The sequence below is a fragment of the Tenrec ecaudatus genome, chromosome 15 (assembly GCF_050624435.1).
Source record: "Tenrec ecaudatus isolate mTenEca1 chromosome 15, mTenEca1.hap1, whole genome shotgun sequence".
Classification (NCBI taxonomy): domain Eukaryota; kingdom Metazoa; phylum Chordata; class Mammalia; order Afrosoricida; family Tenrecidae; genus Tenrec; species Tenrec ecaudatus.
Window position 1 is genome coordinate 112,311,675 of NC_134544.1, and position 26,948 is coordinate 112,338,622.

A 26,948-nucleotide genomic window follows, 5' to 3' on the forward strand; every position below is an offset into this window, starting at 1 on the left:
CCTTTTCCAAGTCATCTGATGCCCCATCAGCTTAAAAAAACGGTGAGACATTTCTTATCTCTCCATGTGTCTTCTGGGCAATTTCCTGCCTCTCCTCTTTTAGCAAACCCACTGAAGCCTAGATTGAAAATGGGCTAACAAGCTCTCTTTAATCATAATTCCCAATATTAATTTCTATCACACATGTATGTTTGTCTTACAACACTATGTAGGAATATCTATAGGATCGTCAGCTAAACACATAATCCTTTTAAAACATCCAAGGTGAATTTTTAAAAATAAAATACAAGTCGTATCAGCTTTTTAGCTTCTGCAAATTTATAAGCAAAAATGTATAAATAAGGCACTGTGCTTTTAAAAATGAAAATGGCTTGGTTCCAAGTTCACCAAGGTGAAACTTTATCTTTCCTAGACTATTCATTTATATGCATATGGCCTTGGGCTTCTGGCAGAATGTCTGCAGCAGGTTTGGCATTATTTCAATCATTTTGCTTAAATGGTTTGGCATTTGTCCTCATCCACTCCAGAAGCAGTTTTTCTCTCCTCAGTTTTGGTTTAAACCATCTAGCAACCAGAATCTCGCCTCCCGTCCCCCTCTTTCTTTCTCTCACAAAACCTCACAAGTCCGAGTCTGGAGTCTGGAGTCATTGCAATGGACCCCAGTCCAGAAGCTACCTGATTCCATGGCATGCAGTCATATTGACCACACAAAGGGGAAGGAGAATCCAATTCCACCCAAAACGTACAAATCAAACATTCCTCCAACCTCTATCCTTACTATGTGTTTCTCTCGGATCTTACTCCAAAGTGTTAGGTTGGGGTTATAGAGAGACAGCCCAGTGACACTCATATATCAAGCAACCAGGCCACAAAGCCACAGCAAGGGTAAGCCCAGTTGGACTCAAGTTCATGGGGCAGATGCTAAGCTACAGGTCCTCTTGACACATGGTTTCTAGTCAATGCACCAGGAAACAGAAGAATAAACCACAGGCATACTAGTAGAGGCCAAGTGTCTTGGATCCAATGTCAGTAAGCAACATGACAGGCCACAGGCAGCTTCCAGGGTCAGTAGACACAGGATCCAGGTAAGCAGGAAAAAGTAAAGAGAGCAAGTATCACAGTATCTATTTATAGATATTAAATGGGCCATACACCCAAGGAGACATCAGGCTGTGACCTGTATCTTACGGGAAAGGAATTACTGTCAAACTGCAGACCCTGGTCCAGCCAAGTTGACATAAAACCTAACTATCACACTTTATCCTTTGTCAACATGGCACCTGTATGTGTTTCTTTAGCCACAGATAATCTCCAAACAAAGGCAATAAGGAAATTATACATGTGCCTAACATGATAAAACTCACATGCATACATAGGAAATACACTAACCACATGTATATAACAAAAAATTCCTAACCATTTCAGTCTTGTTAACAATCACCTACACACCTAAATCCTATAATTCTATCAACACCTCCCCCCACCCTCTCTTCCCATTAGAAAAAGGTGAAACTATTCCGTGGAGATCTCGCTCCACTCATTTGCGACGAGAGGCCCACAGGAACGTTTGGAAGCCAGCCACTTCATGCCTTTATCTGCTCCATTTTGAATGTCCAGTTTCTAAATTGCCTATCCTTATAAACTCAATACTCTGTTCTGTCTCATGGTCGCCTTGCCTTGGGCCCTGGTCTCGGGAATTCTCTCTGTTTCTGCCTCAGAGATAGTGCTCCTACGCCAAGGGAATGCCAAGCAAAAGTGTCCAATCCCCAATGGGTGTTTCCTACATGCTATTTGCATACTTCCACCTAATTATTAGGTGGGAATTCGAGAGACATGAACCCAAGAACCATATTAAGCGATTTCACTTCACCACAGAGTGGTATCTCAATGCTAGTTTAAACTATTGCCATTAAGCACCTCTTCCATACTAGTCATTCAATTTAAAAACCATCGGGAGCATGAAGAAACATTGTTTGGGAATATACTTCCATGTCTTACCTACATCAGAGCAAAACGGAAGTCAGAGCAAAACGGAAGAACTGCGAAACAGAACAACTGAGGCTAGATTCCTCGGGAGGACTTCCTGAAGAAACTCTAACAAGAGATGATTATGTAATTTCCGCAAATGCTTAGCCTTTCGCTAAAAACTAAAGTTCTGCTTGAAGAAACAGAAGGCATGGGAGAACCCATTCCTGGCGTAGTCCAGAGTCCCTCGCTCTCAAAGCCTTGGACCGGCTAAACCTGGTTGGTCCAGCAGATGGCGTAAGCGCCCGGAATTCCCCTCCAGGCCTCCAGGGGGCGCTCTAGCCAACATCCGCTTACCCCGACCCCTTGCGCCCGCCTCTACGACTCTTTCTTCTGCTTCCGGAGCTCACCTTTCCTGCTTTCTTCTGCTTCCGGAGCATACATCTTCTCTTACGGGTTTGCGTCTTATTTTGCTCCCGGTCGTGGGGAGCATGGCCGCGTCTTCGGGTGCGGAGAAGGACAAGGAGCGGCCGGGTGGCAGCTCCGGAGCAGTGGGCGGTAACAGCACCCGCGAGCGGCTGTTGTCCGCGCTGGAGGATCTGGAGGTCTTATCGAGGTAACGTCGCCTGGTCGGGCCGAGCCGGAGTCCGTACCGTAACGCGGGCGGGACCTGCGCGCGTTCGGGGTTCGGCGGCGACGGCAGTTTGGAGAAACTCCGGTCTCGGCCAGGAAAACGCTTGTGCGCCCCTTTTCGTGCCTTTGCCGTTTGCAACGTGTCGGACTCCGAAGCAGTTGGTAACAACCGTGCCTGTGGAACCCCAAGACTGTTCGAACCGTTGCGGGCCTAGTCTGGACCCTCTAGTCCACCGATACTCAAATTTAGGGGACACCGACTGGGGGCCAGGAGTGACAGGAGAGCCAGAAGCCCGTCTAGAAGGACCCCCTTGCCAGTAGAGGCAGACGTTCACGTTGGCCTGTGTTTATCAGAAATCCATGTCAGATGTCCGTCCCAGTTGCTTCGGAATAATGTGCTGCGAAAACTCCCTGGAACAGCATGGGACTAAGTACTCATGATGTGCTGGTGGTATTGTTAAGTTCTTTGGATGGCTAGGGCCCAGCGTATGTGACACGAAACAAACAAATACAAAAAAAAACCCTACAACAAACATTGTAAAATTCGATGACATCGAATCCATTCCGACTCGCGGCGACCCTGGCATAGAAAGTTAAGCGTTGGGTGCTAACCCCAGGGCCTGCTGTTAGAAGCCTCCAGCTGTGCTTCCGTAAGGATTTAGAGCCCCCAGGGCAGTGTGTTCCCCCGCGCCATATAGGGTGACTGTGAGTGAGTGGCACAGGTAGGGAAGCCCAGAGGTGGGTCTTGCTGTCACTCTCCACATTCTGTTGCCCTTAATAGTAATCAGTCAGGTTGAAAGCACACCAACCTGTGTGACCACGAGGTGTCGAAGGGATCGGGTCTCAGGCACCAAAGAGCAAAAAATCTTATCATTGTGAATGATGGGGAGTGCAGAGTAGAGACCCAAAGCCCATCTGTAGGCACCCGGACACCCCCTTACTGAAGGGTTGCAGGGAGGAGATGAGCCAGTCAGTGTACAAGGTAGCAACGATGAAACATACTCACATGGTTGTCAAAATTGTATTGGTTCAGCCTTCAAACAGGACTGTATTTGCCCCCCCCCTGTTCCCTGCTGTCAAATCTATTAAGGCAGCGCTAGTAGCCAACCTCCCTCACCAGTGCTCCACGATACAACACTGCTTTTCTTCTCTTGGCTCTGGTTCCATGTATGCCTTCCCCCACTTTGCCTTGTCTCCTGCATCAGAACGTAAGTGACTCTGTGCACTTTCATAACGCAAGCATCCAGCACGGTGCCTAATACATTGTGAGCGGGCACTCGGTATGTATCTGAAGGATGACTTAATAAGGACTTTTCATCTCCGTAGCTTGATTGATTGTTGGCTGTTATTTTTGGTGCAGTGGCCCTGAGTATTCTTTCCATATTTCGAAAACATGCTGAGCTTGTTGGCACTTTTGCTTTTCGAACTCTAGGTGTTTGCACATGTACTATAATAATTTACTTTTCCTTCTAGAGCTACCCTTTGAAATGTTCTATACAATTGGCTTTACTGACTCCAAAGTTAAGAGCAAGTTTCAGGATCTCTTCTAGTCTACATTGTGGTCTTCCCTGTCTTTTTTGACCTTTTGCTTTCTTCATGTAGTTCCTGGTTAGTCTTGATCAGGCAGCTCCACGGAAGCCTGTGCGGCCTCATAGCATCAGGCAAGCTGTCACTGATGGCTGGTCCCCAGGAAGCCAGGTAGGCAGGGAACAGGTTTAAGCTAGGCCGTCCTCAAATGAGTCTTGTTCCTAAGTTTGCTTTTTCAGTCAGTGTAGTATGTAAATCAGAACGGTCCGGTTTGGTTCATTTCTGCAGTCAGTCAGATGTTTGTCTTAGTAGTATGTAGTTTACCTTTCTATGTATAAAAAGCATTAAATACTTCCAGATGCCTAAAAACATTTACCATAACTATGCATGTATAAACCGAGTTTTTTTCAGCACATTTTTTAATGCAGTTTTTGTGCTAAAATTAGGTGCCGTGGCTGATATTCTGGTTGGCTTATAATCGAGTATCTAGGTAACATAATAATACAGTAATAATGTTTTGATGTTCTTGTTGCAAAGTACCACCCGTTTGCTATTGCAAATCCATCCATATATCTTGAAGTTTTAATAGGTTGAACAGTTTGGTAAGTCATTCATTCATTCGCCAAGGACTATTACTCATGGACTACTTGTACTGTATTTGTAAAGGTGGTTTTCTTTGTGTTGTGTTTTTTAGGGAACTTATAGAAATGCTGGCAATTTCAAGAAACCAAAAGCTATTACAGCCTGGAGAGGAAAACCAGGTAAATTGTTTCTTAAGAAATTAAAAACAGCCCACTTTGCAGCCGCCACCACCTGAATGTGTAGTCTCGTCTGATTCTGATGTGTCCATCCATGGTCAACCCTACTGTGTTTTTCGACATAGCCATTGACGGCGAGCCCCCCGGCCCCATCTCTTCGAGCTGTTTGCAGACAAAGTTCCAAGACAGCATGAAACTTCCGCGCTCTGAGCACTGGGGAGAAGGCTTTTGGTTGTAAAGGTTCCTGCTCTCACGGTCATTCCGGGGTTTATGTGCCAGGGTGGTGACTTCCCACGCCGTCATGGCGCTGGTGGCAAGTCCATCCTTGGAGAGAGGTGTGAGGATGAGAACTTCATCCTGGAGCACACAGGCCCTGGCAGCCTGTCCAGGGCAGATGCTAGGCCTGAGACGAATGGTCCCCAGTGTTTTACCTGCCCCGCTCAGATGGAGCCGTTGGTGGCAAGCACACGTGGTCTTCGTTCAGGTGGAGGAAGCCATGGGCAGTTTGTTCCCAGGAATGGAAGAGCAGTGAGAGGATCACCACTGTGGACTGTGGACAAGTCTACTATTTCATGTTTTATCTTAAGCACCAGACCATTCCTTGGGTAGCCTTCTATTCCCCATGTGCTTGCAGTGTTGATTCATCTCTGTGCTCTCACTCCAGTTCTCGGGGTTCCTACTTTTCCTTATCCCTCTAAGTCCAGCTGGAAAGCAGAGTTAAGTTTATGATTATGAAATAAAATCTAAACAATAAAAAATTAAAACAAAACATGTAAACTTTCTGCTTACTTTTGAAAAGGAAGATTGAGAACTTTCCAAATTATTCATTGAAGGTTTAGCAGTATTTTATTTTGTGGGTTAAATATTTATTGATTTTTGTCTTCTGAATTAACAAAAGCTTATTAAATGGAAATGAAAACTATAGGGCAAAAATGTTTTCATAAACACAGCTCTTCAAAGAAGATACAAGATAGAAAAAGGGACAGGGCAGGATCTAATGAACTACTGGTCCATGCCCTAGCCCATAACTCTCTAGTTTTACCTTGTGGTATATTTCTTAGGCAGAGACTATGATAGACTGTCAATGGAGAAATGCTGGGGTACGTTTATTCCTTAGGAATTTATCTTCATAGGGGAAGGGTCAGATATGGCCCTAAATATGTACAATGATATTAACTTTAAGGGGGTTTTTTGGTGTGTAGGGGGGAAGACAAGTGTGGCCCTTTGAATTTTCTGTTGCCTGATTTAATTAACTATTCTTTGACAGATCCTGGAGTTGCTAATTCACAGAGATGGGGAATTTCAAGACCTAATGAAATTGGCACTTAATCAGGGAAAAATCCATCATGAAATGCAAGTTTTAGAGAAAGAAGTTGAGAAGAGAGACAATGATATTCAGCAACTACAAAAACAGCTAAAGGAAGCAGAGCAAATACTAGTAAGTTGATAGAGGCTCCTAAGTTCTTTGGGTAAAAATGGGTATTTTTAATTTCTGAAAAATAAATCTGATGTTAGCCTTTTGAAAAAAGGAGAAAACTTGAACTTTCTAAATCTAAAAAATGGCAACCTGTCAGCTTGTGTATTTCTTTTCTTTTTCCCCTAAATTTGGTTTAAGGAAGTCTGCCGACACTAAGCAGTACTTTTGAAGCACAATTACCTATGAATAGACTCTAATTACAGAAATGAATTTTATTTTATATTTTGGTTTCATATATTTCTGTTACTAAAAGGCGTATTTTCCATATTACAAAAATATTTTGAAATTAATTAAAATAGGTAGTCATTATAAATTGATTAAAATTCACACTAATATATTTACTCTTCCATCCTAAGCAAAGTGAGAGTTGGAGAGATGGGAAAGACCCTTATTCTGTTGTTGTTTTGCTGCTATTTCAAATAAGCAATTTATTCATCACTATTTGCCCAGCCATTTTACTACTTGCTCAGGTAGTTACTGTGTGGTGATGATGCAGGAACAGCTGGGCTTGGTTTTCACCGGCCAGACAGGGCTGCATCCTACCCCAGTGAACAGCCTACCCCATGGCTGCATCCTCTACCCCCTTTGAGAAGGTGTTCAAATGGGCTCGGGGGCGGGGGTACATAGAAGCCTGACCAGATCAGAGTAAATTAACTCCCTATACTAAAGAAACAGCCACTAGTATATGAGGGGCTTCACAGAGTTAAGAGAGAATTGAAAATAAAATTGCCAGGTCAAAGGAAATGGACATAAAGTCCATAATAAGAGAATTTTATTATGTAAGTGATAGCAGCCAACATCTATTGAATGTTCATATGCTAAGCCTTGTGCTTTACACTTTAAAGGTGTTGTCAAGGGCTCAAGTGAAAAGCAAATGTTTTGAGAATGATGAGGGCAACAAATGTGATCGACACAATGGATATATGTAATGGATTGTGATAAGAGTTGTATGAGCCCCAAATAAAACGATTGTAAATAAATAAATAAATGGGTTGTCTTAGTCTTTATAGCAATGGCTTGAGTGCCATTAACCATTGTATGATGCTAAAGTTAAGACTTAAAATACATGAGGAACTTGCCCATAGAGGCTAAAAAGTGGAGATGGACGTTTTTTAATGCAGTTTTTATGGTAAACTCAGGTGCGTTGGTTGATGTTTAGGTCGCCTTATACTCAAGTATATATGGTAGGTACCTCTGGCTTTGCATTCTTAACTACAGTACAGTAATTGAGGGTGTTGATGTACTTTATTAGCTTTTTTAGCCCTCTTGTATGTGGGAGTGTTGGGTGGGATGGGGGATAGGTAATATTTTCCCTATAGCGTTCATTACATGGAGTATAATGTCTAAATGAATATCCGTCTAAGAGTATATCTTTAAATTGGGAGGTTGGAGGATTACTTAAGGTATTTTATCCTACCCATTGTCTCAAACTTTGGAACAAGTGCCGGATGGAATTATTTTGCAATGGTATATAGTCTAGCACTTGTCTGCACATTTATGATAGAAGACAAAGAAAAAATGTTATTAAATACACCAATTTATACTTCTAATTGTTTCTAACAACTGATTTATAAATGAAAGACTGATTCTATCAATATTTCTTTGATTAACTGCAACTGTGATAAATAATAGTATCCAGTAGTATTTCAAATAAAGTATGAGGATTCACAGTTTTCATGTTGTTCTTGTGGTATAGATTTTCAAATGAATTAGGCCAGAACCTCAAAAGAATAAACCCTGTTTCTTTTTAATTTTTAAATTAGGCAACAGCTGTTTATCAAGCAAAAGAAAAACTCAAATCAATAGAAAAAGCGAGAAAAGGTTAGTATCACAGGATGACTGGGTGCAGTTTGGTTTCAGTAAACTGACCTGCTTATTATTGGGGATCATGAGTCTTCCACGTGCTCCCTGGGAAAGGCCATCTTGCTTGGTAGAGGGTTCGTGGGATAGAGGAAGACCCTGCACCCGATGGATGGACACCGTGCTGCAACAGTGGCTCGAGCACAACCACTGTGAAGATGACCTAAGGCTGGCAGTATTTTTATGGGGTTGCTGTGATTGGATTACACCTAGCAGCTACTACTATGTTTAGCGCTGCTAGGACTTATTAAGGAGGTAGAAGTATCACACCCTTCCCTAGAATATAAGAAGCAATAACAGCAGATGATGGCTATGTACAATAATTATTTTTAAGTTATTAAGTTACTATTAGAAGGGAAAGAGAAGTAAACGCTGTGGAATCAAGCTGGATTTGAGCTGCATGTTGGAAGACGGGGCAGATAGAAGAAAAGGAGCATCCATTGGACAACTACGGTGGCACTAGAGCATCCTAATGTCTGAGTATTTGTATGGCTTAGGATGTATGCACCGTTCCTGGTACAGAGTCCAGTGTGCCTTCCGGTCCATGTGTCCTATTATGCTCTATTACTGACCTTCGCAGTTTTAGATCAAAATCCAAGTTACAATTAAAGCTGGTTAATGCCTCTTAATGATTCATAAATATAATTTACATAAAATCATCTTGGACGTTCTCACTTTTCCTGTTGTGTATTTTTCCGCGACTTGATTCCAACTCCCAGTGACCCTGGGTAGGGTTTTCTAAGACAGCTACTTACGGGGATAGACCGTTTCAGTGGGGCTGAGCCACTCTGCAGTTAGCAATCTAATACTAAACCTACCACACCGGGCCTTATGCTCCTTTGACAACCTGCTTTCTGATTGTGACATAGTGAGCAACAGCTAATGTTCCCCTGGAAGATGGCTCGGCGTCTGTGGCCGGAAACAACTCTTCCTGAGTGGCTACTAAGCAGACTGACCCGAGTTCTAGACCCTCGCTCAGCTTTGCCCTTCGCCTTCAAAAGTCCAGAGAGGCATGTGTGTATACATTGCTTTGTTCCATTGAAGCCGCCTCTGAAGTTTATGAAGTGCAAAGTGAGAGCTGTTCTCGTTTCTCAGCGATCAACTTCGGTTAATATTTGGTGTGTGTCCTTGCAGATTGATTCTAGCTTTATCATTCTATATATAATAATCATGCAGTTACATTGTCTTTCTACTGGTGTCTATTTAAAGCTATGTTAAGGCCATGCTATGTAATCTATCTGCTCTTATTTTTCCATTGATTATCTTATTTTGAGGTAGTTGAAAAGTTATGTAGTATGATATAAGCACTTACAACATAAATGTTTACTGTACTAAAATGTAATTTTACTTTCCACTTCCTCAGGTGCTATCTCATCTGAAGAAATTATTAAATATGCACACAGGATTAGTGCAAGTAATGCAGTGTGTGCCCCACTGACCTGGGTTCCAGGTAAAAGGACTTCCATTGTATTCTAGTATGTGTGATTTCGATCATTCTTAGGAGACTGTGTACAACAATAGGAAATACTGGATATACTCAAATATAAGCCAACCCAAATAACAGCTAAGGCACCTAATGTTACCACAAAAACTGCATTTAAAATGTGCTGAAAAACTCGCCTTATCCACGAGTATGTACGGTGAATTACTCACCTTTGGAAACATCTACTATAAACTACTGTGGCACATTATTATGAGTAATAGTGTAGACCATGAGTTTTATAAATTTGGTTTTCTACAAAGCCATTGCCGCTAGTAACCTAACTTCACTTTTCAAATAGTTAATGTTATCAAAATGTTTCTGGTAGAAACAGAAAGGAAATGAATTTATGGAGTGTTCCAGCTTGCTTTGAAGCCGTGCCATTGAAAGTACAAAGAGCTCTGTTGGGCATCAAGTGGATCCACTGGCCACCTTGTGGTTAGCAGTCTGATGCCTAGCCCACCAGGACTTCAGTTTCTAGAATGTCTGGTGTGTTTTATACAAAATCTAGTGTGACCATTTTTTTCATGATCTGTTGGTCACATTCGTCTTACTGTTTTTTGTTTTTAATCTTGGTCCCAACCTGCCTCAACATTCCTACAGGAGAAAAAAACGGTCACATAGATTGATCTCCTTCCTTGTTTGCCAAGCAAGTTACTGATTATTGTGAGCTCATTCTGAGCTCATCACTTCGCATTTGGAGTTTGTAGCACATACACATACACCCCTTCTAACCAAGCCCCCTCGAGGGCACGGGCCTTTCTCAGGGGGCTTTGGTTTCTTTCCATAAAATTGTTTTCTTCACCTTGCCACGCTAGTAAGCCTCATTTTCAGAGTGAGCTCATTTCGTTGAGATTACTACAGCAGACAAAGCCACATTGGAGGAATAAATACTGGTAGAGCGCAAACAATATAACTCAAAATGGAACATTTTGGAAAACAAGTGACTAGTAAATACCTATATTTAGTTATCTTCAACTTGCAGAAAGGATTAGTTAAGGTGGTTACTACTTATTACATATCTCATCAAGACAATTCTCTGCACAGCAGTGTGTGTCACATTTTGGTTACATGCATTAGACACAACATTTAAGTAGTCATGTTATAATCATGGATCAGGAGCTGTGCAAGAACAAAAGAATACTGCGTGGTTTAAGATCGAGAAAGGTGTGTGTCGGCCTGACATCCGCTCACCATGCTATTCAGTCCGTGCTGAGCCGATCATCAGAAAAGCTGGCTTATGTGGAGACGAGGGCGGAGGCGGGTTTACTGACAACCTGCTGTATGCAGGGGACAGAATCTTGCTTGCTCAAAGTGAGAACTTGAAGCACTTGCTGATGGAGCTTTAGGAATGCAGCCTCCAGTATGGATTATGACTCGGTTTGAAGAAGACCAAAATCCTCACCACGGGGCCAAGAGGTAGCAGCATCATGCTAAATGGAGAAATGATAGTTTGCAAGGATTTTGTCTTTCTTGGATCCACAGTCAGTGCTCATGGGAGCAGCAGTCACGAGATCAAAAGATAGATGTAATGCAGTGCTGCACAAGACCTTTTTAGAGAGCTGGAAAGCAAAGATGTTACTTTGAGGATTAACTTGACCCCACGGTGGTATTCTCCATTGCCTCATTTGCATGTGAAAGTTGGACATTGAATAAGGAAGACAGAAGAATCAGTGCTGCAGAAGAATATTGAACGTTCGTTCTTACCATGGGCTGCTGAAAGAAGACCAGAGTGCTCCGTAGAAGCAAGATTAATGTACAGAGTTTGGACATATTATCAGGAGGTAACCAGTTCCTGGAGAAGACATGATGCTTGGTAAAGTAGAGGGGCAGCGATAGAGTGGCAGGCCCTCAATGAGATTGTTTCGCACAGTGGCTTTAGCAATGGATCAGGCACAGGAACCAATTGTGAGGATGGTGCAGGACTGGGTAGTTTCTGGTGTGCATAGGGTTGCTATTGATCAGAACTAAATCAATGATACCTAACAACATTGTCATAATTATTATAGTAATACAAATTATTCATTCTGCAATCGAATGCACATCAAAAACCAATGCCATAGGGTAACCAATTGAAAATATCTAAAAGGAGAGAATCAGACATAGGACGTAATGGTTGCTACCAAGTAGTTTTCCAGCACAGTTTTCTGATAGCTAGTTCTACTTCTGTTAAGTGCAGCTAGAAGTGTTAGCAATAATAGGAACTTTCCTTGTTGGTCTAGAAGGTAGTCAACAGTTATTTTGTTATCTAATACTACCTTAGGAAGAGATTCTTAAGAGCCGTTATAGCAGGTAAATTGTAAATAGATTCTTCAAAGTGAGTAGTACCATAGTTGGATAGGAATACCCTTGACATTCCCAGTTTTTCAGGTATTTGGTTATGTGAGTTGGGTAAATAAATGTCTCTTATTCCAATTAAACTTTTTCAGATTACTAGTCTAATCTAGCAGTGGCGCTCTGTTGATGTAGTGGGTTATGCATTGGCCTGCTCACTGCAAGGTTCACAGTGCGAAGCCACCACCTGCTCTGCAGGAGAAGGAGAACAAGAAAGCTTTCTAGTCCTGTGAATAGTGATAGGCCAGGAAACTCACAGGAACCGTTTTACCTTGTCCTGCAGGGGTCATTGTGAGTTGGAATAACAGTGAATCGAATCTGTACTTTCATTATAAGAGTGGATATTCAAAGACATTCCTAAAAGGCCGAATGTTAAAGTTTACAGAACAAACTAGTTTCCTGTATAGAAGTTTATGTCCATTTTGTGTCATGATATTAGTTGCCATCCCTCTGTAATAGCACAGCACCCACTTCTTTTGAGTTCTCCATTTCTAGTTGCCCATCTTTGCTGTCCCTTTCTGCCCTTTGAACTTTGGCTTTAGAGAAATGCTACCCTTTTGGTCTCCTATGGTTGATTGTTCTGAAAAGCCTGGTCCTCATGGGTGTTTGTTCACTCTGTCAGCCTGTCTTTATAGACTGGGAGGTAGTTTCTGGTGGGTTCAGTTCCAGGTTGAAGAGTGCCTCAGAGCCATAGTCAGGGGAGTCCCACCAATCTGTCAGGCCAGTAAGTCTGGTTGCTTTCCACATTTACTCCCTCTGTCAAGGAAAACCTATGTGTCAGTCGTGGAAGCTGGGCAACATCTGTTCTGGCCTCAGGGAAGTAGGTGTTGTGCTTTGTGTGGTCTTTTGGACTAATTTTATCCTTGGCTCCTTGATTTTCTTCACTCTTTGCTCTGGATGAGAAGAGTAAAAATTATTTTCTCAGGGGTAAGCAATGCTGAACTCACTAAACCAGATAAAATGGTGTGCAGGACCAACAGTGCTTCCGTTGGAGGAATACTATTGCAGGTGAGAATAAAATGTAGTTGACGTTCCCTTGATTGAGGAAAAAACCCCTATTGGACCAGGCAATAGGAACACTAGAGACATACTTGTACGCTTAGGGCGGGGGAGGTCCCTCCACTGGATCTTGTGGGAGTTGGAGAAGGCTTTGTAGCTGTGAGCTTAGTTCATTTTCTGTGGATGGGTTATCCTTATCACTGCTGTCTGTGACAAGAGGCCAACATTAGCTCTACTGTACATTGTAAAGAGAAAAAAGTTAAATTGGAAATCATAATGTCCCACTCTTCCTCTGGAAATGGTAATGCTTTTGCATTCTTAAATCTAGTTTTTAAAATGTATGTGCCTTTTTTTTGGTTCCATTTTGAGGAGGTAGTGTAATAACACTTGTTTTATTAATTTGTGAGCTGTGAGTTTTCGTTTGTAAACACTTTTGCGCTAACAGTGGGCAATAGATTTGCTGTTTCTTATTTTTGTTTTGCTGGCATATATGCAGAGAGTTAAGTGATAGCGAGAAATATTACCAAAGAGTTGATCTAAAACTGACCATTGCTTTTATCAGGCCAAAAATGCTATTTCCATTTTTTTGTCCTCCCACTCATTATTAGACATGAATATTACTGGCTCCCAGTACTCAACTGGGAAGTTACAGACATTAATCTCTCCATGACAGATCAAGGTGGTTGTTAGAAAAAGGTTTTCATTTAGATAACCCTTCTGATAAGTATTCCATTTTTTCCTTATATTTTCCTTCAAAGCACCATTATATTCTACTCAGAAAATGCAGTTAAAAGAATCTAGATCATTATAATTTTCTTAAATTATCTTAATGAGCATGCAGAGAAGAAATAAGGCATATATTTTTATAAATTAATATCTTATGCTCCAAATAAAAATTGATAAAATTAGCTCTAGATTCAAACATGGAAAATGTAGCTTGATTTATTTTTTGAAAGTGCATCATGGAGATGAAATATTTAAAGATGACATTATGCTTGCTTGTATATAATATAATTTTAAAACAGTCATGATTCTTTTAGGGGACCCACGGAGACCATATCCAACAGATTTAGAGATGAGAAGTGGCTTGCTGGGCCAGATGAACAATCCTTCCACGAACGGGGTGAATGGACATTTACCAGGAGATGCCCTCGCAGCAGGCAGATTGCCAGGTAATGTTGAAGCAGGTTTTCAAACGACCAAGGCTTTTCCGACGTGCACCTGGTGGGGCAGCATGTCACATCTAACAAGTTGGAGGTTCCAAACTAAGGGTTTCAGACTGGTTGAACCCCTTCCTGAAAATTTTCATTTCCATCCCAGGTATATGGAACTAGAATTTACCCTCCTGATGAGCACCCAAGTCAACAAAAGGAACGAAAGTAGCTTTTGAAAAAAATTAAATCCTTTCATTGGGGGCTCTTACATCGCTTATCACAATCCATGCATTCACCCAGTGTGTGGAGCACATGTGCACATAGGCCACCATCCTTTTTAAAGCATTCTCTTCCCACTTGAGCCCCTGCTATCGCCTCTCCATGTCTTCCCTCTCCCTCTCTCATGAACCCTTGATAAGTTATAGATTATTATTTTCATATCTTATATCGTCCTCTATTACCCCGACCCACTTTCCCATTGTTTGTCTCCCTGAGTGGGGGTTACAGGTTGATCCTTGTGATCAGTTCCCCATTTCCCCTCACACCATCCCCTAATCCTCCTGATAGCTCTACTCTCATTGTTGGCCCTGAGGGGTTTATTTATCTTGGATTCCCTGTGTTTCAGGCTCTTAACTGTAGCAGTGGGCATGTTCTGGTCTAATCCAATTTGTAAGGTGGAATTGAGGTCATGACAGTGGGGGAGGGGAAGAAGCACCAAAGAACTAGAGGGAAGTTGTGTGTGTGATTGGGGCTATACTGCACCCTGCCTGGCTCATTTCTTCCCTGTGACCTCTCTTTAGGGGGGATGTCCAATTGTCTACAGATGGGCATTGGGTCTCCACTCTATGCTCCCCTCCCCCATTCACATTGGGTATGATTTTTGTTCTGGGTCTGAGATGCCTGGTACCTGGATCCTATCGACACCTCATGATCACACAAGCTGGTGTGCTTCTCCCATTTGGGCTTTGTTGCTTCTCAGCTAGTCGGTTGTTTATCTTCAAGCCTTTAAGACCCCAGATGCTATATCTTTCAGTAGCCAGGCACCATCAGCTTTCTTCACCACATTTGCTTATGCACCCATTTTGTCTTCAGCGATCATGGCAGGAAAGTGAGCATCACTGAATGCCAGATTGTTAGAATAAAGTGTTCTTGTGTTGAGGGAGTACTTGAGCCATGGCCCAATATCCAGCTGCAACCTTAATTTTTAACGTATAGATATGAGTACATAGTTCTAGTCCCCTCTCATTATATATATATATATATATTTACATATGTACACATGCCTGTATTTAGATCTCTATAAATATCCTTTGCCTCTTGGTTCTTTCCTCTATTTCCTTTTACATTCCTCTTGTCCTACCATCATGCTCAGCCTTCATTCAGGTTTAGAAATTCCTTGCTGCTACTTTGCTCTTGATTAAGCCCCACTAGGCATCCTGCACCCTTCTCACCATGGACTTTAATTCAGCTGTTCTCTTGTCCCTGGGTTGATTTCCCATCCCCACCCCTTCCTTTCTCCCACCTCCCCTTCTCCCGTATCCCCCCAGAACCATTGGTCCTGTTCTCTTCATCTCCGAATTATTGATCCTGCCTATCATCTGGATGAGACATGCAGATACATTAATAAATGCGAAAACCTGGCAAAGCCAAATAAAATAAGAAATACATGACCATCAAACAATAACAAAAAAGAAAGCCACTGCCGAAAATGGAAAGGCCTATAAATAGTTCAAGGTCTATTTTTTGGCCTTTACAAGTGTTTTCCAGTTGAGTCTGATGGGGTGCCACACTCTCTCCAAAGTATTTTTGGAATGCCCGGGCATCTAATCACTTTGCTCCCCTTGCATGCCCTTAGTGTCTAACCCCAGCGTGATGGGGTCTGATTTTGCACAGTTTCCATACTGTCTCCCCAGTATTGACCCCACAGCGCTATGGTTTAGTGAGGAACGTCATGTCTCGTGGTGGGGCTGGACCTATATGGTCCTCTCTGCGCATTGTCTGCTCCGAATAGAAATATCATCCTCGTGGTTTGGTGGGCCAGGTGTGCTCCCCTCCCTTAACATCCCTTTTCTTTTCTTCCGTGTGCTCTAATCAGATGCGCCTCTTTTCCCAAGCTGTGGCCCCAGTTCTTTCCTCTGAAGTGCATTCTTCTCAGGAGAGGAGGGGACAGAGGGTGTCCACATAGTTGGGATTGGGGCCAGCGCTGCAGACATCTCCATTGGTTCCCTGGTACATGCCGGTATGTTGCATTCTCCTCTTGGCACATCAGGTGGAAGCCCGGTCTTTTTCTCCCTCTCCGTTCGTCTGTTGATGGAAATGGATCAACATTTGGGTTGTTTCCAATTCCTTGCATTTGTGAACTGTGCCGCGATGAACACTGGAGCACAGATGTCTGGCCGTGGTTTGTTTCTCGCCTCTTCTGGGTATATGCCCAGTAAGGAGATTTCTGGGTCTTATGGTTGCTCAATTTCCATCTCTTTTAGATAACACCAAATAGATTTCCATAATGTCTGTACATACCTACAGGTCCACCAGCAGTGGATGAGAGTTCCTGTCCCCCCACAGCCCCTCCAGCACTTGTTACTTTCTGGTTTTTTGAATTGGGCTATCTTTGATGGTGTTAGTTGTTTTAATTTGCATTTCCCTCTTGGCTAATGATCAGGAACATTTTCTCATGGTTTTTGGATTTCTGCCCCTGTGAAACTTCTGATCAGGTCCTTGCCCACCTCCTTAGTGGGCAGTTAGTTTTTTTATTGTAAGCTTGCAAAGTATTGTAGATTTTAGTAATAAGACCTTTGTCTGATGTGTCATTGCTAAAGATGTTTTCCCAGTCTGTGGGCTCCCTTATTACTTTCTTAGTGAATTCTCTCAATGTACCCAGGTGTTTTATCTTCAGTATATCTCACTTATCAATTTGTGCCTCCTCTATTTGTATCTTTCCTGTTTCTAATGGCCTATGTATTTCGTGCCAAGGTTCTCAGGTTTGTCCCAGTTCCCTTATTAATGCCCCTAATAGATAGGGGTTTTACCTCAAGGTTTGTGATCCACCTTGAGTTTATTCTTGTGCATGGAGTCAGATAAGGGTCTTGCTTCATTTTTCTGCAAGTAGATGTAAGGAATTCTGGGGCGTGAAACAGAACCAAAGATCCAATTGGCAAAGTTTAGAAGCAGGCTTTATTGGGAGGCTTGCGGGAGGATTCAGCAACTCAAGGAATTGAGCCTTTGAAACCGTGCCTTGGGAAATTTAGGCTGCGTTTTTATACCCCTGCTGGCAGGCACAGCTGGGAAGGGTCCAAGCTGGGGAGGATCTGTGCACACAGGTGCTTCAGAAGGGAGACTGTCTTAAACCTTATCTATATGTCAAGGACAGGTAGATTGGAGTGTGATTATCTTCAGAAAACATTCTGTCTCTGGGACAAGCCTGTTCCAGGAATTTGAAGGTTGAGCAGGGGCGGGGGAGATCAGTGAGAGGGAAGCCAGTGAGAGGGAGGTCTATAAGAGGTGAATTCTGAGAGCCAAGCTGAAGGCACCGTATTCAAAATGGAGTCCCTTTTGCCAAGACCAGGCAGTAGATAACTGGTTTTTCTAGCACCTCTTATTGAAGAGGGCATCTGCTTCCTATTTGATATTTTTTGGGCCCTTATCAAAGATCAGTTGTCTGTATGCTTATGTTTTTATTTCTGGGTTTTCAGCCCTTTTCCATTGATCTGAGTATCTGTCGTTATACCAGTACCACATTGTTTTGACCACTGTGGCTGTAAAATATGTGCTAAAGTCAGGTAGGGCAAGCTTTCCCACTTTGTCCTTGTAATTGAGGAATTCTCTACTAATTCTGGGCTTCATCCCTCTCCATATGAAGTTGGTAATCACTTTTTCCAATTCTTTAAAGAAGGATGATGGTGTTCATATTGGGATAGCATGAAACTTACATAGTGCCTTGGACAGAACTAACATCTTTACTATATTGAGTCTTCCAATCCACGAGCATGGGTTATTCTTCCATTTGTTGAGGTCACTCTTGGTTTCTTGTAATAGTTGTCTGTAGTTTTCCTAGTAACAATCTTTTGTTTTTTTAGTCAGGTATATCCCTAGATAGTTCAGTTTGTGTTTGACTATTGTAAAGGGTACTACCTTTTTAATTGCCTCTTCTGTGATCTTGCCTGATGTGTATAGCAGTCCTATAAACTTCTGTTTGTTGATCTTGTGTCCTGCCAATCTGACATATTCTTTCAGCGCTTCTAACACTCCCACTTGTGGAGTTTTGGGGATTTCCAATGCATAAAATCATAACACCTGTGAATAATGATATTTTTGCCTCTTCTTTCCCCAGTTGAATACCTTTGATGGCTTTGTCTTTTGTGGTTAGCTAGGGCCTCCAGTATGATGTTAAATAGGAATGGGGACAAGAGGCATCCATGTCTGGTCCCCTTTTTCAGTGGAATTGTTTTCATCTTTTCTCCATTGATTACCACGTTGCCGGTTGGTTTTTCATATGTAGCTCATATAACATTGAGGAGTTTTCCTTCCATTCCTATCTTCTTGAGTGTCTTAAACAGGAATGGGTGGTGGATGTTGTCAAATGCTTTTTCTGCATCTATTGATATTATCATATGGTTCTTAACATTTTTCCTGCCAATGTGAATAATACTAATGGTCTTTCATATGTTGAACCATTCCTGCATCCTTGGTATGAATTCCACTTGGTCATGGTGAATTATTTTTTAATAAGCTTTTGTATTCTATTGGCCAGTATTTTTGCATCGATATTCATTAGGGATATTGGTCTGTAGTTCTCAGTTCTTGTGGTATCTTTGCCCGCTTTAAATATCAGAGTTGCACAAGCTTCGTAGAGAGTTTGGGAGCTTTCCATCTTTCCGTCTGTTCTGGAAGAGCTTGTGTAGGATTGCTGTCAGTTCTTTCGTGAGCGCTTGGTTCAGTTCTCCTGTGAAGCCACGTGGTCTGGGGAGGGTTTTGTCAGTAGTCCCTTGGTAACCTTGTCTATTTCTTCTGTTGCTATGGGTCTCTGGAAGTTTTTTTTTTTTTAACATTTTATTAGGGGCTCGTACAACTCTTATCACAAGCCATACATGTACATACATCAATTGTATAGAGCACATCCGTACATTGCTTTCCCTAATCATTTTCAAAGCATTTGCTCCTCTGGAGGTTATTTACATCCATCTGGGATAGTCTAGGGAGGGATTGCTTTTCCAAGTATTTGTCCATGTCTTCCAAGTTGTTGAATTGTTAGTGTACAAGCCTTCATGGTACTATGTAATTATTCTTTTGATTTCATTAGAGTCCGTTGTAATGTTCCCCATTTCATCCCTCATCCTTGATAGTGAATTTTGTTCCTTCTTTTCTTTGGTTAGGTTTGCCCAGCGGTCTATCCAGTTAATCCTTTCAAAGAACCAATTTTTAACTGCATTAATTATTTCCATAGTTTTCTTGTTGTCCCTCTCCTGTGTCTTAACTATGATTTTTATATTTCTTTCCTTTTGCTAGTAGCAGGACTATTCTGTTGATTCTACTCTAATTGGTGTAAGTTTTGTGCCAGCATATCAACCATAAGTTTCTCTTTTTCATGTGTGCATGTATTGTTATTAGCCTTCTTCTGATAAATGTGTTTGCTGTGGCCCAAAGGTTTTGGTACGTCGTATTTTCATTCTCATTGGTTTCTAGAAACTTCCTGACTTCATCTCTGATGTGGGCCAATACCCACACCTTTTGCAATATAGTTATTCACCTTCTAATTATTTGCCCTTGTTTTTTATCATTCTTTTGTTGATTCCCAGCCTTATGGTATAGTGATTGGAGAGAGAAGTCTGTATAATCTCTATGTGCTTGAATTTACTCAGGTTTGTCTTGTATCCCAGCATGTGCCATGTGTCTTCTGTATGTGCCACATGGGCTTGAAAAGAAATGTGAACTCTTTGGCACTTGGATGGAAAGGTCTGAAAATATCTATCAGGCCAAGTCATCCAAATGTGCTGTTTAGATCTCTAGCCTCCTTGTTAAGTTTCTTTCCCTGTGATCTGTCTTTTTCAGAGAGTGATACCTTAAAGTCACTCACTATAATTGTTGTGCCTGTGATTGCTTTTCACCTTTTGGAGTACTTGATATATAAATTTCATGGGTCTCTGATTGGTCATGTATATATTTATTACGCTCACTGGTACTTGGTCTACTTGTACACCACTCCCACAGAGGGCAGGCTGGAGTTCCCCCTGCTCTTTGGGCGGAGCTATCCTATTCGGAGGGTAGTGGCCTGGAAGCCAGCAGTGGTGAGTGGAAGGAAAGAGGGAGAGAAGAGGAAAAAGAAAAAGAGAAAAAAACAAAACAGAACTGGGCCGCTGAAACCAACTGCAGTGGGAAAGATAGAAGGGAGAGAGGAGAAAAAGAACAGTAAGTAAGGAGCTAGCTGAGCCCTGATCGCCTGACCGTGGGGCTGGGGGAGTTCCAGCCCTGCCTCAAGGTAGCTGGGTGGTGTGCCCGCTTGGTGTAGGGGCCACAGATGCTGGGTGGAATTCCCCTTGAAGGCAAGATCACAGCAGTGTAGTGCTGGAGATCACTGGTACAGCTGCCTTGTGCTATGCAGCACTGCAGCAGAGGGGGGAAGTTCCCTCCCTACAGGCAGGGGATCCCCCCAGCCACAGGAGGACAGGTAGGACCTCCCCAGGTGTGTGTAGGATCATTGAGGGTAGATAGTAGCACCTTCCCCCTTCCCCCGTCCCCACCCCACCCAAAACGCTGGTTCGGCTTGTGGCGTTGCCCTAGCTTGTGCCAAGACCACTGATAACCCCAGTAGCTCAGAGTTTGTTTTTTCCCCCCTGGCTCTGGGTATGTACTCAGTGAGATACTCTGAAACTGAGGCTTGTTCCAGTGGGTCTTTTTTATGTTGAAAGACTCAGGCCTCTGTAGCTAACTTCTGGCATTCCTTAGCACTGGCTCCCTTATTTTTCTAATGTATGTCAAAAGACTTGTTCTACCAGTTTGTCTTGGAGTTAATGAGCCTGGGATTTGCAGTTTTTACCGAGAAAATATTTTTTCTCTTTTTTATATTGGGCTTATGGTGTGCCCTGATTTCGGGGCTGTCACGCTGACCCCCAGAGGAGGAGATCTAGCTTATCAGAGAGGTTGTTTTCTTCTCGGCCAACTGGATTCTGAACTCGCCCCCAGGCTTTGGCTACCAGCTTATGCTCTGCCACACGGCGATCTGACTCAGGTAAATTTCCTGATGTCTTTTTAAATTGCTCCAAATCTCTGGCTACCTGCACCAACCCCATCCCGTCCCCCGGGCTGTGAGGGCGGGGAGCTCTGGTGTGAGGTCCTGTGACTAGCTTTCAGAGGTTCTCCTCGAGTATGGGATTATGACTCCTTTTGGAAATCAGCCTCGGGAAATCGCTACTTACTACTGGACTACGGCGCTGGTAGCTGCTCTGGCTGGAGCCCAGGAGCCCAGCCCAATGAACTTAGAGCATTTCAGTGCACTTTCAGTTTGCTTTGTGAGTGAACATTTCTTAAAAGCGGGGCTCAGGACAGACCCTAGTACCCTGAATCTAATTTTATGACTCCACCTCCTAGTCTCCTTCACCTAATATTCTGTTCTGGCAGCAGGAGCTCAAGGCAGGTAAATCTAACTGGATGCCATCTTCCATCTCCCTCTAAAGTAGCTTTTAAAAGACGTTAAAATGAGTTATAAAGTAGCTTTTGTGTGTGTGTGTGTGAGCTTTAATCTTGCTAGTTTTCCATCTACAAACTCCAAACTCACTGCCATCAAATCAGTGCTGACTGATGGCCACCCACTAAGGGATTCTGAAACTTTATAGCTGTTTCAAAACCAATGAAGTGAAATGAGAACAGACCTGAATTTTTAAATTTTGGGGTGAAGCAGAATGATAACGGGTTTTGATCTAATCATTCAAGCTGTCATCCAAATTGTCATTTGTTCCCATGTAGTTCTGAAAAGAACATGAAGCGCAAGGCAGTTTGTATTAGTTCAGATGATCTTCCCCATCCTTTTCTTTTTGATTATATTACATTACATGCCAAGTAAAGCATAGTGACCCACACCAGTAATCTGAACAAGAGAAACACAAAGAATTCCTAGCTGGTAATAAGCTCTTAACTACTGACATAAGAACAGCAGATTGTGGTGTAGCCTCTTCACCCATAAGGCAGAGTTCCCAAAGAAGGGACAGACTAAGCAGACTCTCCTTCCTACCCCTTCCCAAAGCTGACACTCAGATTTCAATGAGCACCCATGCACTGACTGACAGGTAAGATAACCACCACAGGCCAGAGCTAGCAAGCAGAACACTACCTCCTGGAGGCTCATGGAGGCTTCTATGGGAAACTCCATTCTGGGGTGCTTGAGAAGCTTAGAAGAAATCACCCCAGCATTGCCACAGAAGCTTTAGGGGGTGGAGTGCAGGGAGAGGTTGTAGACGCACCACTTGATAGTCCCGCACACTGGAACCAGTCAGAGCAGTGCATTCCCTATGCAGATTACCTCTGACTGACAAAGTGAACACCGCCCTTTCTCTGGCAAAGGAACCTGCTTTCCTGGTCTAGATGTGCTATCTCAAAGCAAGGGCAGGGGTGAAGGTGAAGCCTGCAGGCTTGGAACCTGTCACACGTGACCTAGTTAGCACCATATGGATTTCTCCAGATGTTTTTGAAACCTACCTTCTTTCAGACTAAACTACGTGTTAATATGCCATCCTGCCTTTCTTCCAGAATGTGGGCTTTTACTGTGTCTTGGGTGCTTCTTTCTAGGATATAGAGGTGCATTGCTAATCAACTTTTTTTTCAAGTCACAATCATCTAGGATAGCAATTCCACTATCTTTAAAGAAATTATTCAAATCTGATAATTGATCATAATGACAGATATGATCTACTTTAAAAGCTAACATAAAATATAATGACCTAATATATGTGAAGATAATATATACATCAATACTTGACACATTTGATTAGCAATGATGAATTTTAAAAATTCTGATAGCATTTACTCAGTACCTGAAACATCACACTTTGACTTAATTTGATCTGAATTATTTTTTCCAAATGTGTATTTTGATTTTCAATCCCTAAAAATTGTTGATTTCCAATATTTGCATTGAGTGGAAATGTTCTCATGCACATCTGTGTTCTCTGTAGATGTCCTTGCTCCTCAGTACCCCTGGCAGTCCAGTGAGATGTCCATGAACATGCTGCCGCCGAGCCACAGCACTGATTTCTTGTTGGAGCCGCCTGGGCATAATAAAGAGAATGAAGATGACGTAGAGGTGATGTCCACGGACTCCTCAAGCAGTAGTAGTGATTCTGATTAAAAATAACGAGAAAGACAAACACTGCCCAGAGTTAAATTCTGTGGAACTGTTCCGTACACGGTAGCAGGGGAATAGCATCTGTAAACCGCTTAGTGTAGCCAGATAAATAATGGCTACTGGTAAGTCTTACAACCTAGTAAATTACAGGGGAATTTGTGGTGTTTTCCTAAGTGAAAAAGGCTGTTTCAATCTTAAGCCAAGTAAGTACCATTTAGGGAATTGTCAACATTTACTGTTGAGGGAAAGCACATTATTCCATTGTTGATTGCTTTCTGACCCTGCTCTGTTCCTGTTGTGCCGGCAGCAGCATTGCACACATGTTTGAGGGAGCTGGTTCTTGTGCATAATCAACATCGAACGCTTTAGACAGGCATTTAAAAAAACAACAGTGGATCACTGGACTTCCATGACATTTTCAAATAACAAAATCCTTTATTTGAAAGTGAAGGCTGTTTGTTTCAGAAAAATTGTCGTGGCTCTGTTTATAATTATTGTAATTTTGTAAATAAATTTTGTTTAAATATACCTTCATTGTAAGGAATAATTTCTGTAAATCTAGTTATACTTTATACATACTGAAGTAGAATTCTGGACTGAGAATAAACATGATGAAAGAAATGGCTGTATCCTCAGAAAAATATGTTTCTGGGAGTCGTCTCATACTCTTTAAATGTAATAAAATTATGTTGTATGTAATAACTGAAAAACTTATCACAGTAATATTTAACCCTGTAACACCAAGCGCGATGTTTTTGTAACATTTAATTAAATGTATATATTAATATATATTGATAACTGAAAGTAAAGAATAAAAGCAAAGGTAGCAAGAGCTATTTTAAGAGAATTTGGCTGGGAAGCTGTGTACTCCACCTTATGATTCTAATCTTATCCCTTTAGACGTCTTTTTGTTCCATCAACATTGAAAAGGAACATGATTTGCGTCCCTTGTGAATGCCAAATCTCCTTTGACACATGCACTTAAATATGTAGAATTCTTCGGGGAAAGGTAAAGACGGTGCTAATCTTCAGACGTGTATAGACCTAGATGGACATGTTCATATTTTACTGCTTAAAGTTGCCTGGTTTTGTAGCAATAATTGTACTTATCCCAGAAATAGTTTCATATTGCTGCTATAACGAATGACCACAAACTTGATGGCTTAAATCAAACACATTACAGTTCTGGTGACTGGTCTTGAACACATTGGAGAGTGGATTATAGCAGGTGTAGCTAGGTTAAAATTTAACACCTTATCATTTGATCTCCCTATTGACCCATTTTAAAGTTCTAGTTTTTAATATTTCCTGTTATCTTGATTGAGGGCTTTATTTTGTCCTACTGTTAGCGTTTTGTTTCTTTGTGTGTTTGGGGTATATGAAATCCAGGATGGGTGAATCGATGGAGACAGTAACTGGATGACTGGATTGGGGGGATATGGCAGAGGAGGCTGAAGGGAAATGGGGAACTAATCAGTAGTACAACAAAGAAGAAAATGCTTTAAATTGATTGGGATGATTACAACTCTTCTTGATAACGATCGAATGATATATGAGTTAAGTCCTAATCAAACTTTAAAGAAGTATTATTAAGCTCTGAAGGTTCTAAGACCCCAAGTACTTTTCTTGGGTTAAAAGGAAGTGGGCTGGGCTGCATTCCATTCTGGAGGGTTTCCCAGGTTCCGGAGCAGTGGTTCTCAACCTTCCTAATGCTACTTCATCACTAATTTTGCTACTGTTATGAATCGTCATGTAAATTCCTGATGTGCAGGATGTATTTTCATTGTTACAAATTGAATGTAATTAAAGCATAGTGATTAATTACAAAAACAGTATGTATATAGTTATGTATTGTGAAATAGTTATTTCTAATGACAAATCAATGAGATTTTGTCTGGAAGCATGGTGTAGCATGGGTAACAGTCTTCATGCCGGGGACTCGTATGTGCGCTTATCTGCTTGAGTGGTGTCCCGGTTCCTGCTGCATGCCTTGATGTGTGTCACACCTACTTTTGTTGTTGAATTTCTTTGCTGTAGGGAACATACAAGCTCCTTTCCATTTTGAATGCCAGCCATGGCCAGTTTTCTCAGTCGGCTGCTGTGCCGCCCACTTTGCCAATGGACTGGGTTCACTTGCAGCCTTGCTCCCTCACCAAGGCTCCAGGGATCTGTTGACCTCAGATGCACATAAATGTATACTCTCAGAAAATCAAATGAGATTTGATTTAACTGCAGGATAAAAAGTACTATCAAATGTACATTAAAAATGATAAATTTTTGTTAGGTCTGAGTTTGTGCCGGTGAATTGATTCTGCTCCACGGCAATCTTACAGGACAGGTCGCAGTGCCCCATGGTGTTTTCTAAACTCTGACCTTTGCAGGAGCCAATCTGGTCTTTTTTCTTGCAGAACTACCAGTGGATTCAAACTGCCCACCTTTCAGTTCACAACTGCGCGGTTTAGCCGTTGTGCCCCACAGCTACTCTTGTAGAGGCAGCCGTCTAGATTTGTATGTGGGGAGTTACGGTCTGGTTTAGAACAGGCCATTACTTGGTCCCGCACCAGCCTCACAGTTGCCGCCGTGTCCAGCCATCTTTCTAGAGTCTTTTTCCCACTGATCCTCTACCAACCAGGGATGGGTTCTTCTGAGTAATATGTCCAGAGAGTAAGAGAACGGTTAAAGAGTATCCTCGCAGATTTGTTCATTTTCCTCACAGCCCATTACATAATATTCTTTGCCAATATCATCATCCATTTCTTCAGCCTTCTTTGTTCATTATCCAACTTTCACATGCACATGAGGTGATTGGAAATACCATTACTTAGTCCTCAAAGTGATCATCTAAACCAGTGGTTCTCAACCTTCCTAATGCTGTGACCCTTTAATACAGTTCCTCATGTTGTGGTGACCCCCTCAACCATAAAATTATTTTCGTTGCTACTTCATAACTCTAATTTTGCTACTGTTATGAATTGGGCGACCCTTGTGAAAGGGTCATTCGACCACCAAAGGGGTCGCAACCTATAGGTTGAGAACTGCTGAATGGGTTTTCAGAAATTGGCAGAACTGTTTTTCATCTGGTAAGTGTGTGTAGCTTTGCGACTGGGAATATTAGGCAGCTCTTACCATTTTTGTGATGAGAGGCTGCTGTGGCTATTGGAGCTCCCCTCCCTGCCCCCGTCGCTCTTACCCCACTAACCTACCGCTACAGTTGGTAAATAGTGCCATTCTTTTACTTCCAATTTTTCCATTAACTTTTGAAGTCCCCTTTGTCCCCATGAGGTGACTTGAGTAGGCTTCCAGTTTCTTAGGATAAGCATATCTTAGGTTTCTTATAATATTATAGTGAATTTCTATTTCTTTTCTGGTAAATTGACTTAAAGACGTTGAAGAACTCACTAAGATCCCTTGAATACCTGGAACTGAG

The 26,948-nt window shown here is 42.1% G+C and overlaps 1 protein-coding gene across 1 annotated transcript; it reads left to right on the plus strand.

The window, feature by feature from the left end:
• The first annotated feature begins 2,393 nt into the window (after positions 1-2,393).
• MED4 (mediator complex subunit 4) lies at positions 2,394-25,360 on the plus strand. Its single transcript, XM_075532573.1, has 7 exons — positions 2,394-2,581; positions 4,820-4,886; positions 6,151-6,321; positions 8,124-8,181; positions 9,584-9,670; positions 14,074-14,205; positions 23,352-25,360. Exons 1-7 carry the CDS (start codon positions 2,457-2,459, stop codon positions 23,522-23,524), a joined length of 813 nt encoding a protein of 270 aa, XP_075388688.1. The 5' UTR covers positions 2,394-2,456; the 3' UTR covers positions 23,525-25,360.
• Positions 25,361-26,948: the final 1,588 nt, after the last annotated feature.

Bases quoted from the DNA above. Each gene is read 5' to 3' on its own strand.
- MED4 (XM_075532573.1), top strand. From the start codon at position 2,457: ATGGCCGCGTCTTCGGGTGCGGAGAAGGACAAGGAGCGGCCGGGTGGC. The intron at 4,887-6,150 runs GTAAATTGTTTC...ATTCTTTGACAG, and splicing joins AGCCTGGAGAGGAAAACCAG to ATCCTGGAGTTGCTAATTCA. The intron at 14,206-23,351 runs GTAATGTTGAAG...TGTTCTCTGTAG, and splicing joins CGCAGCAGGCAGATTGCCAG to ATGTCCTTGCTCCTCAGTAC.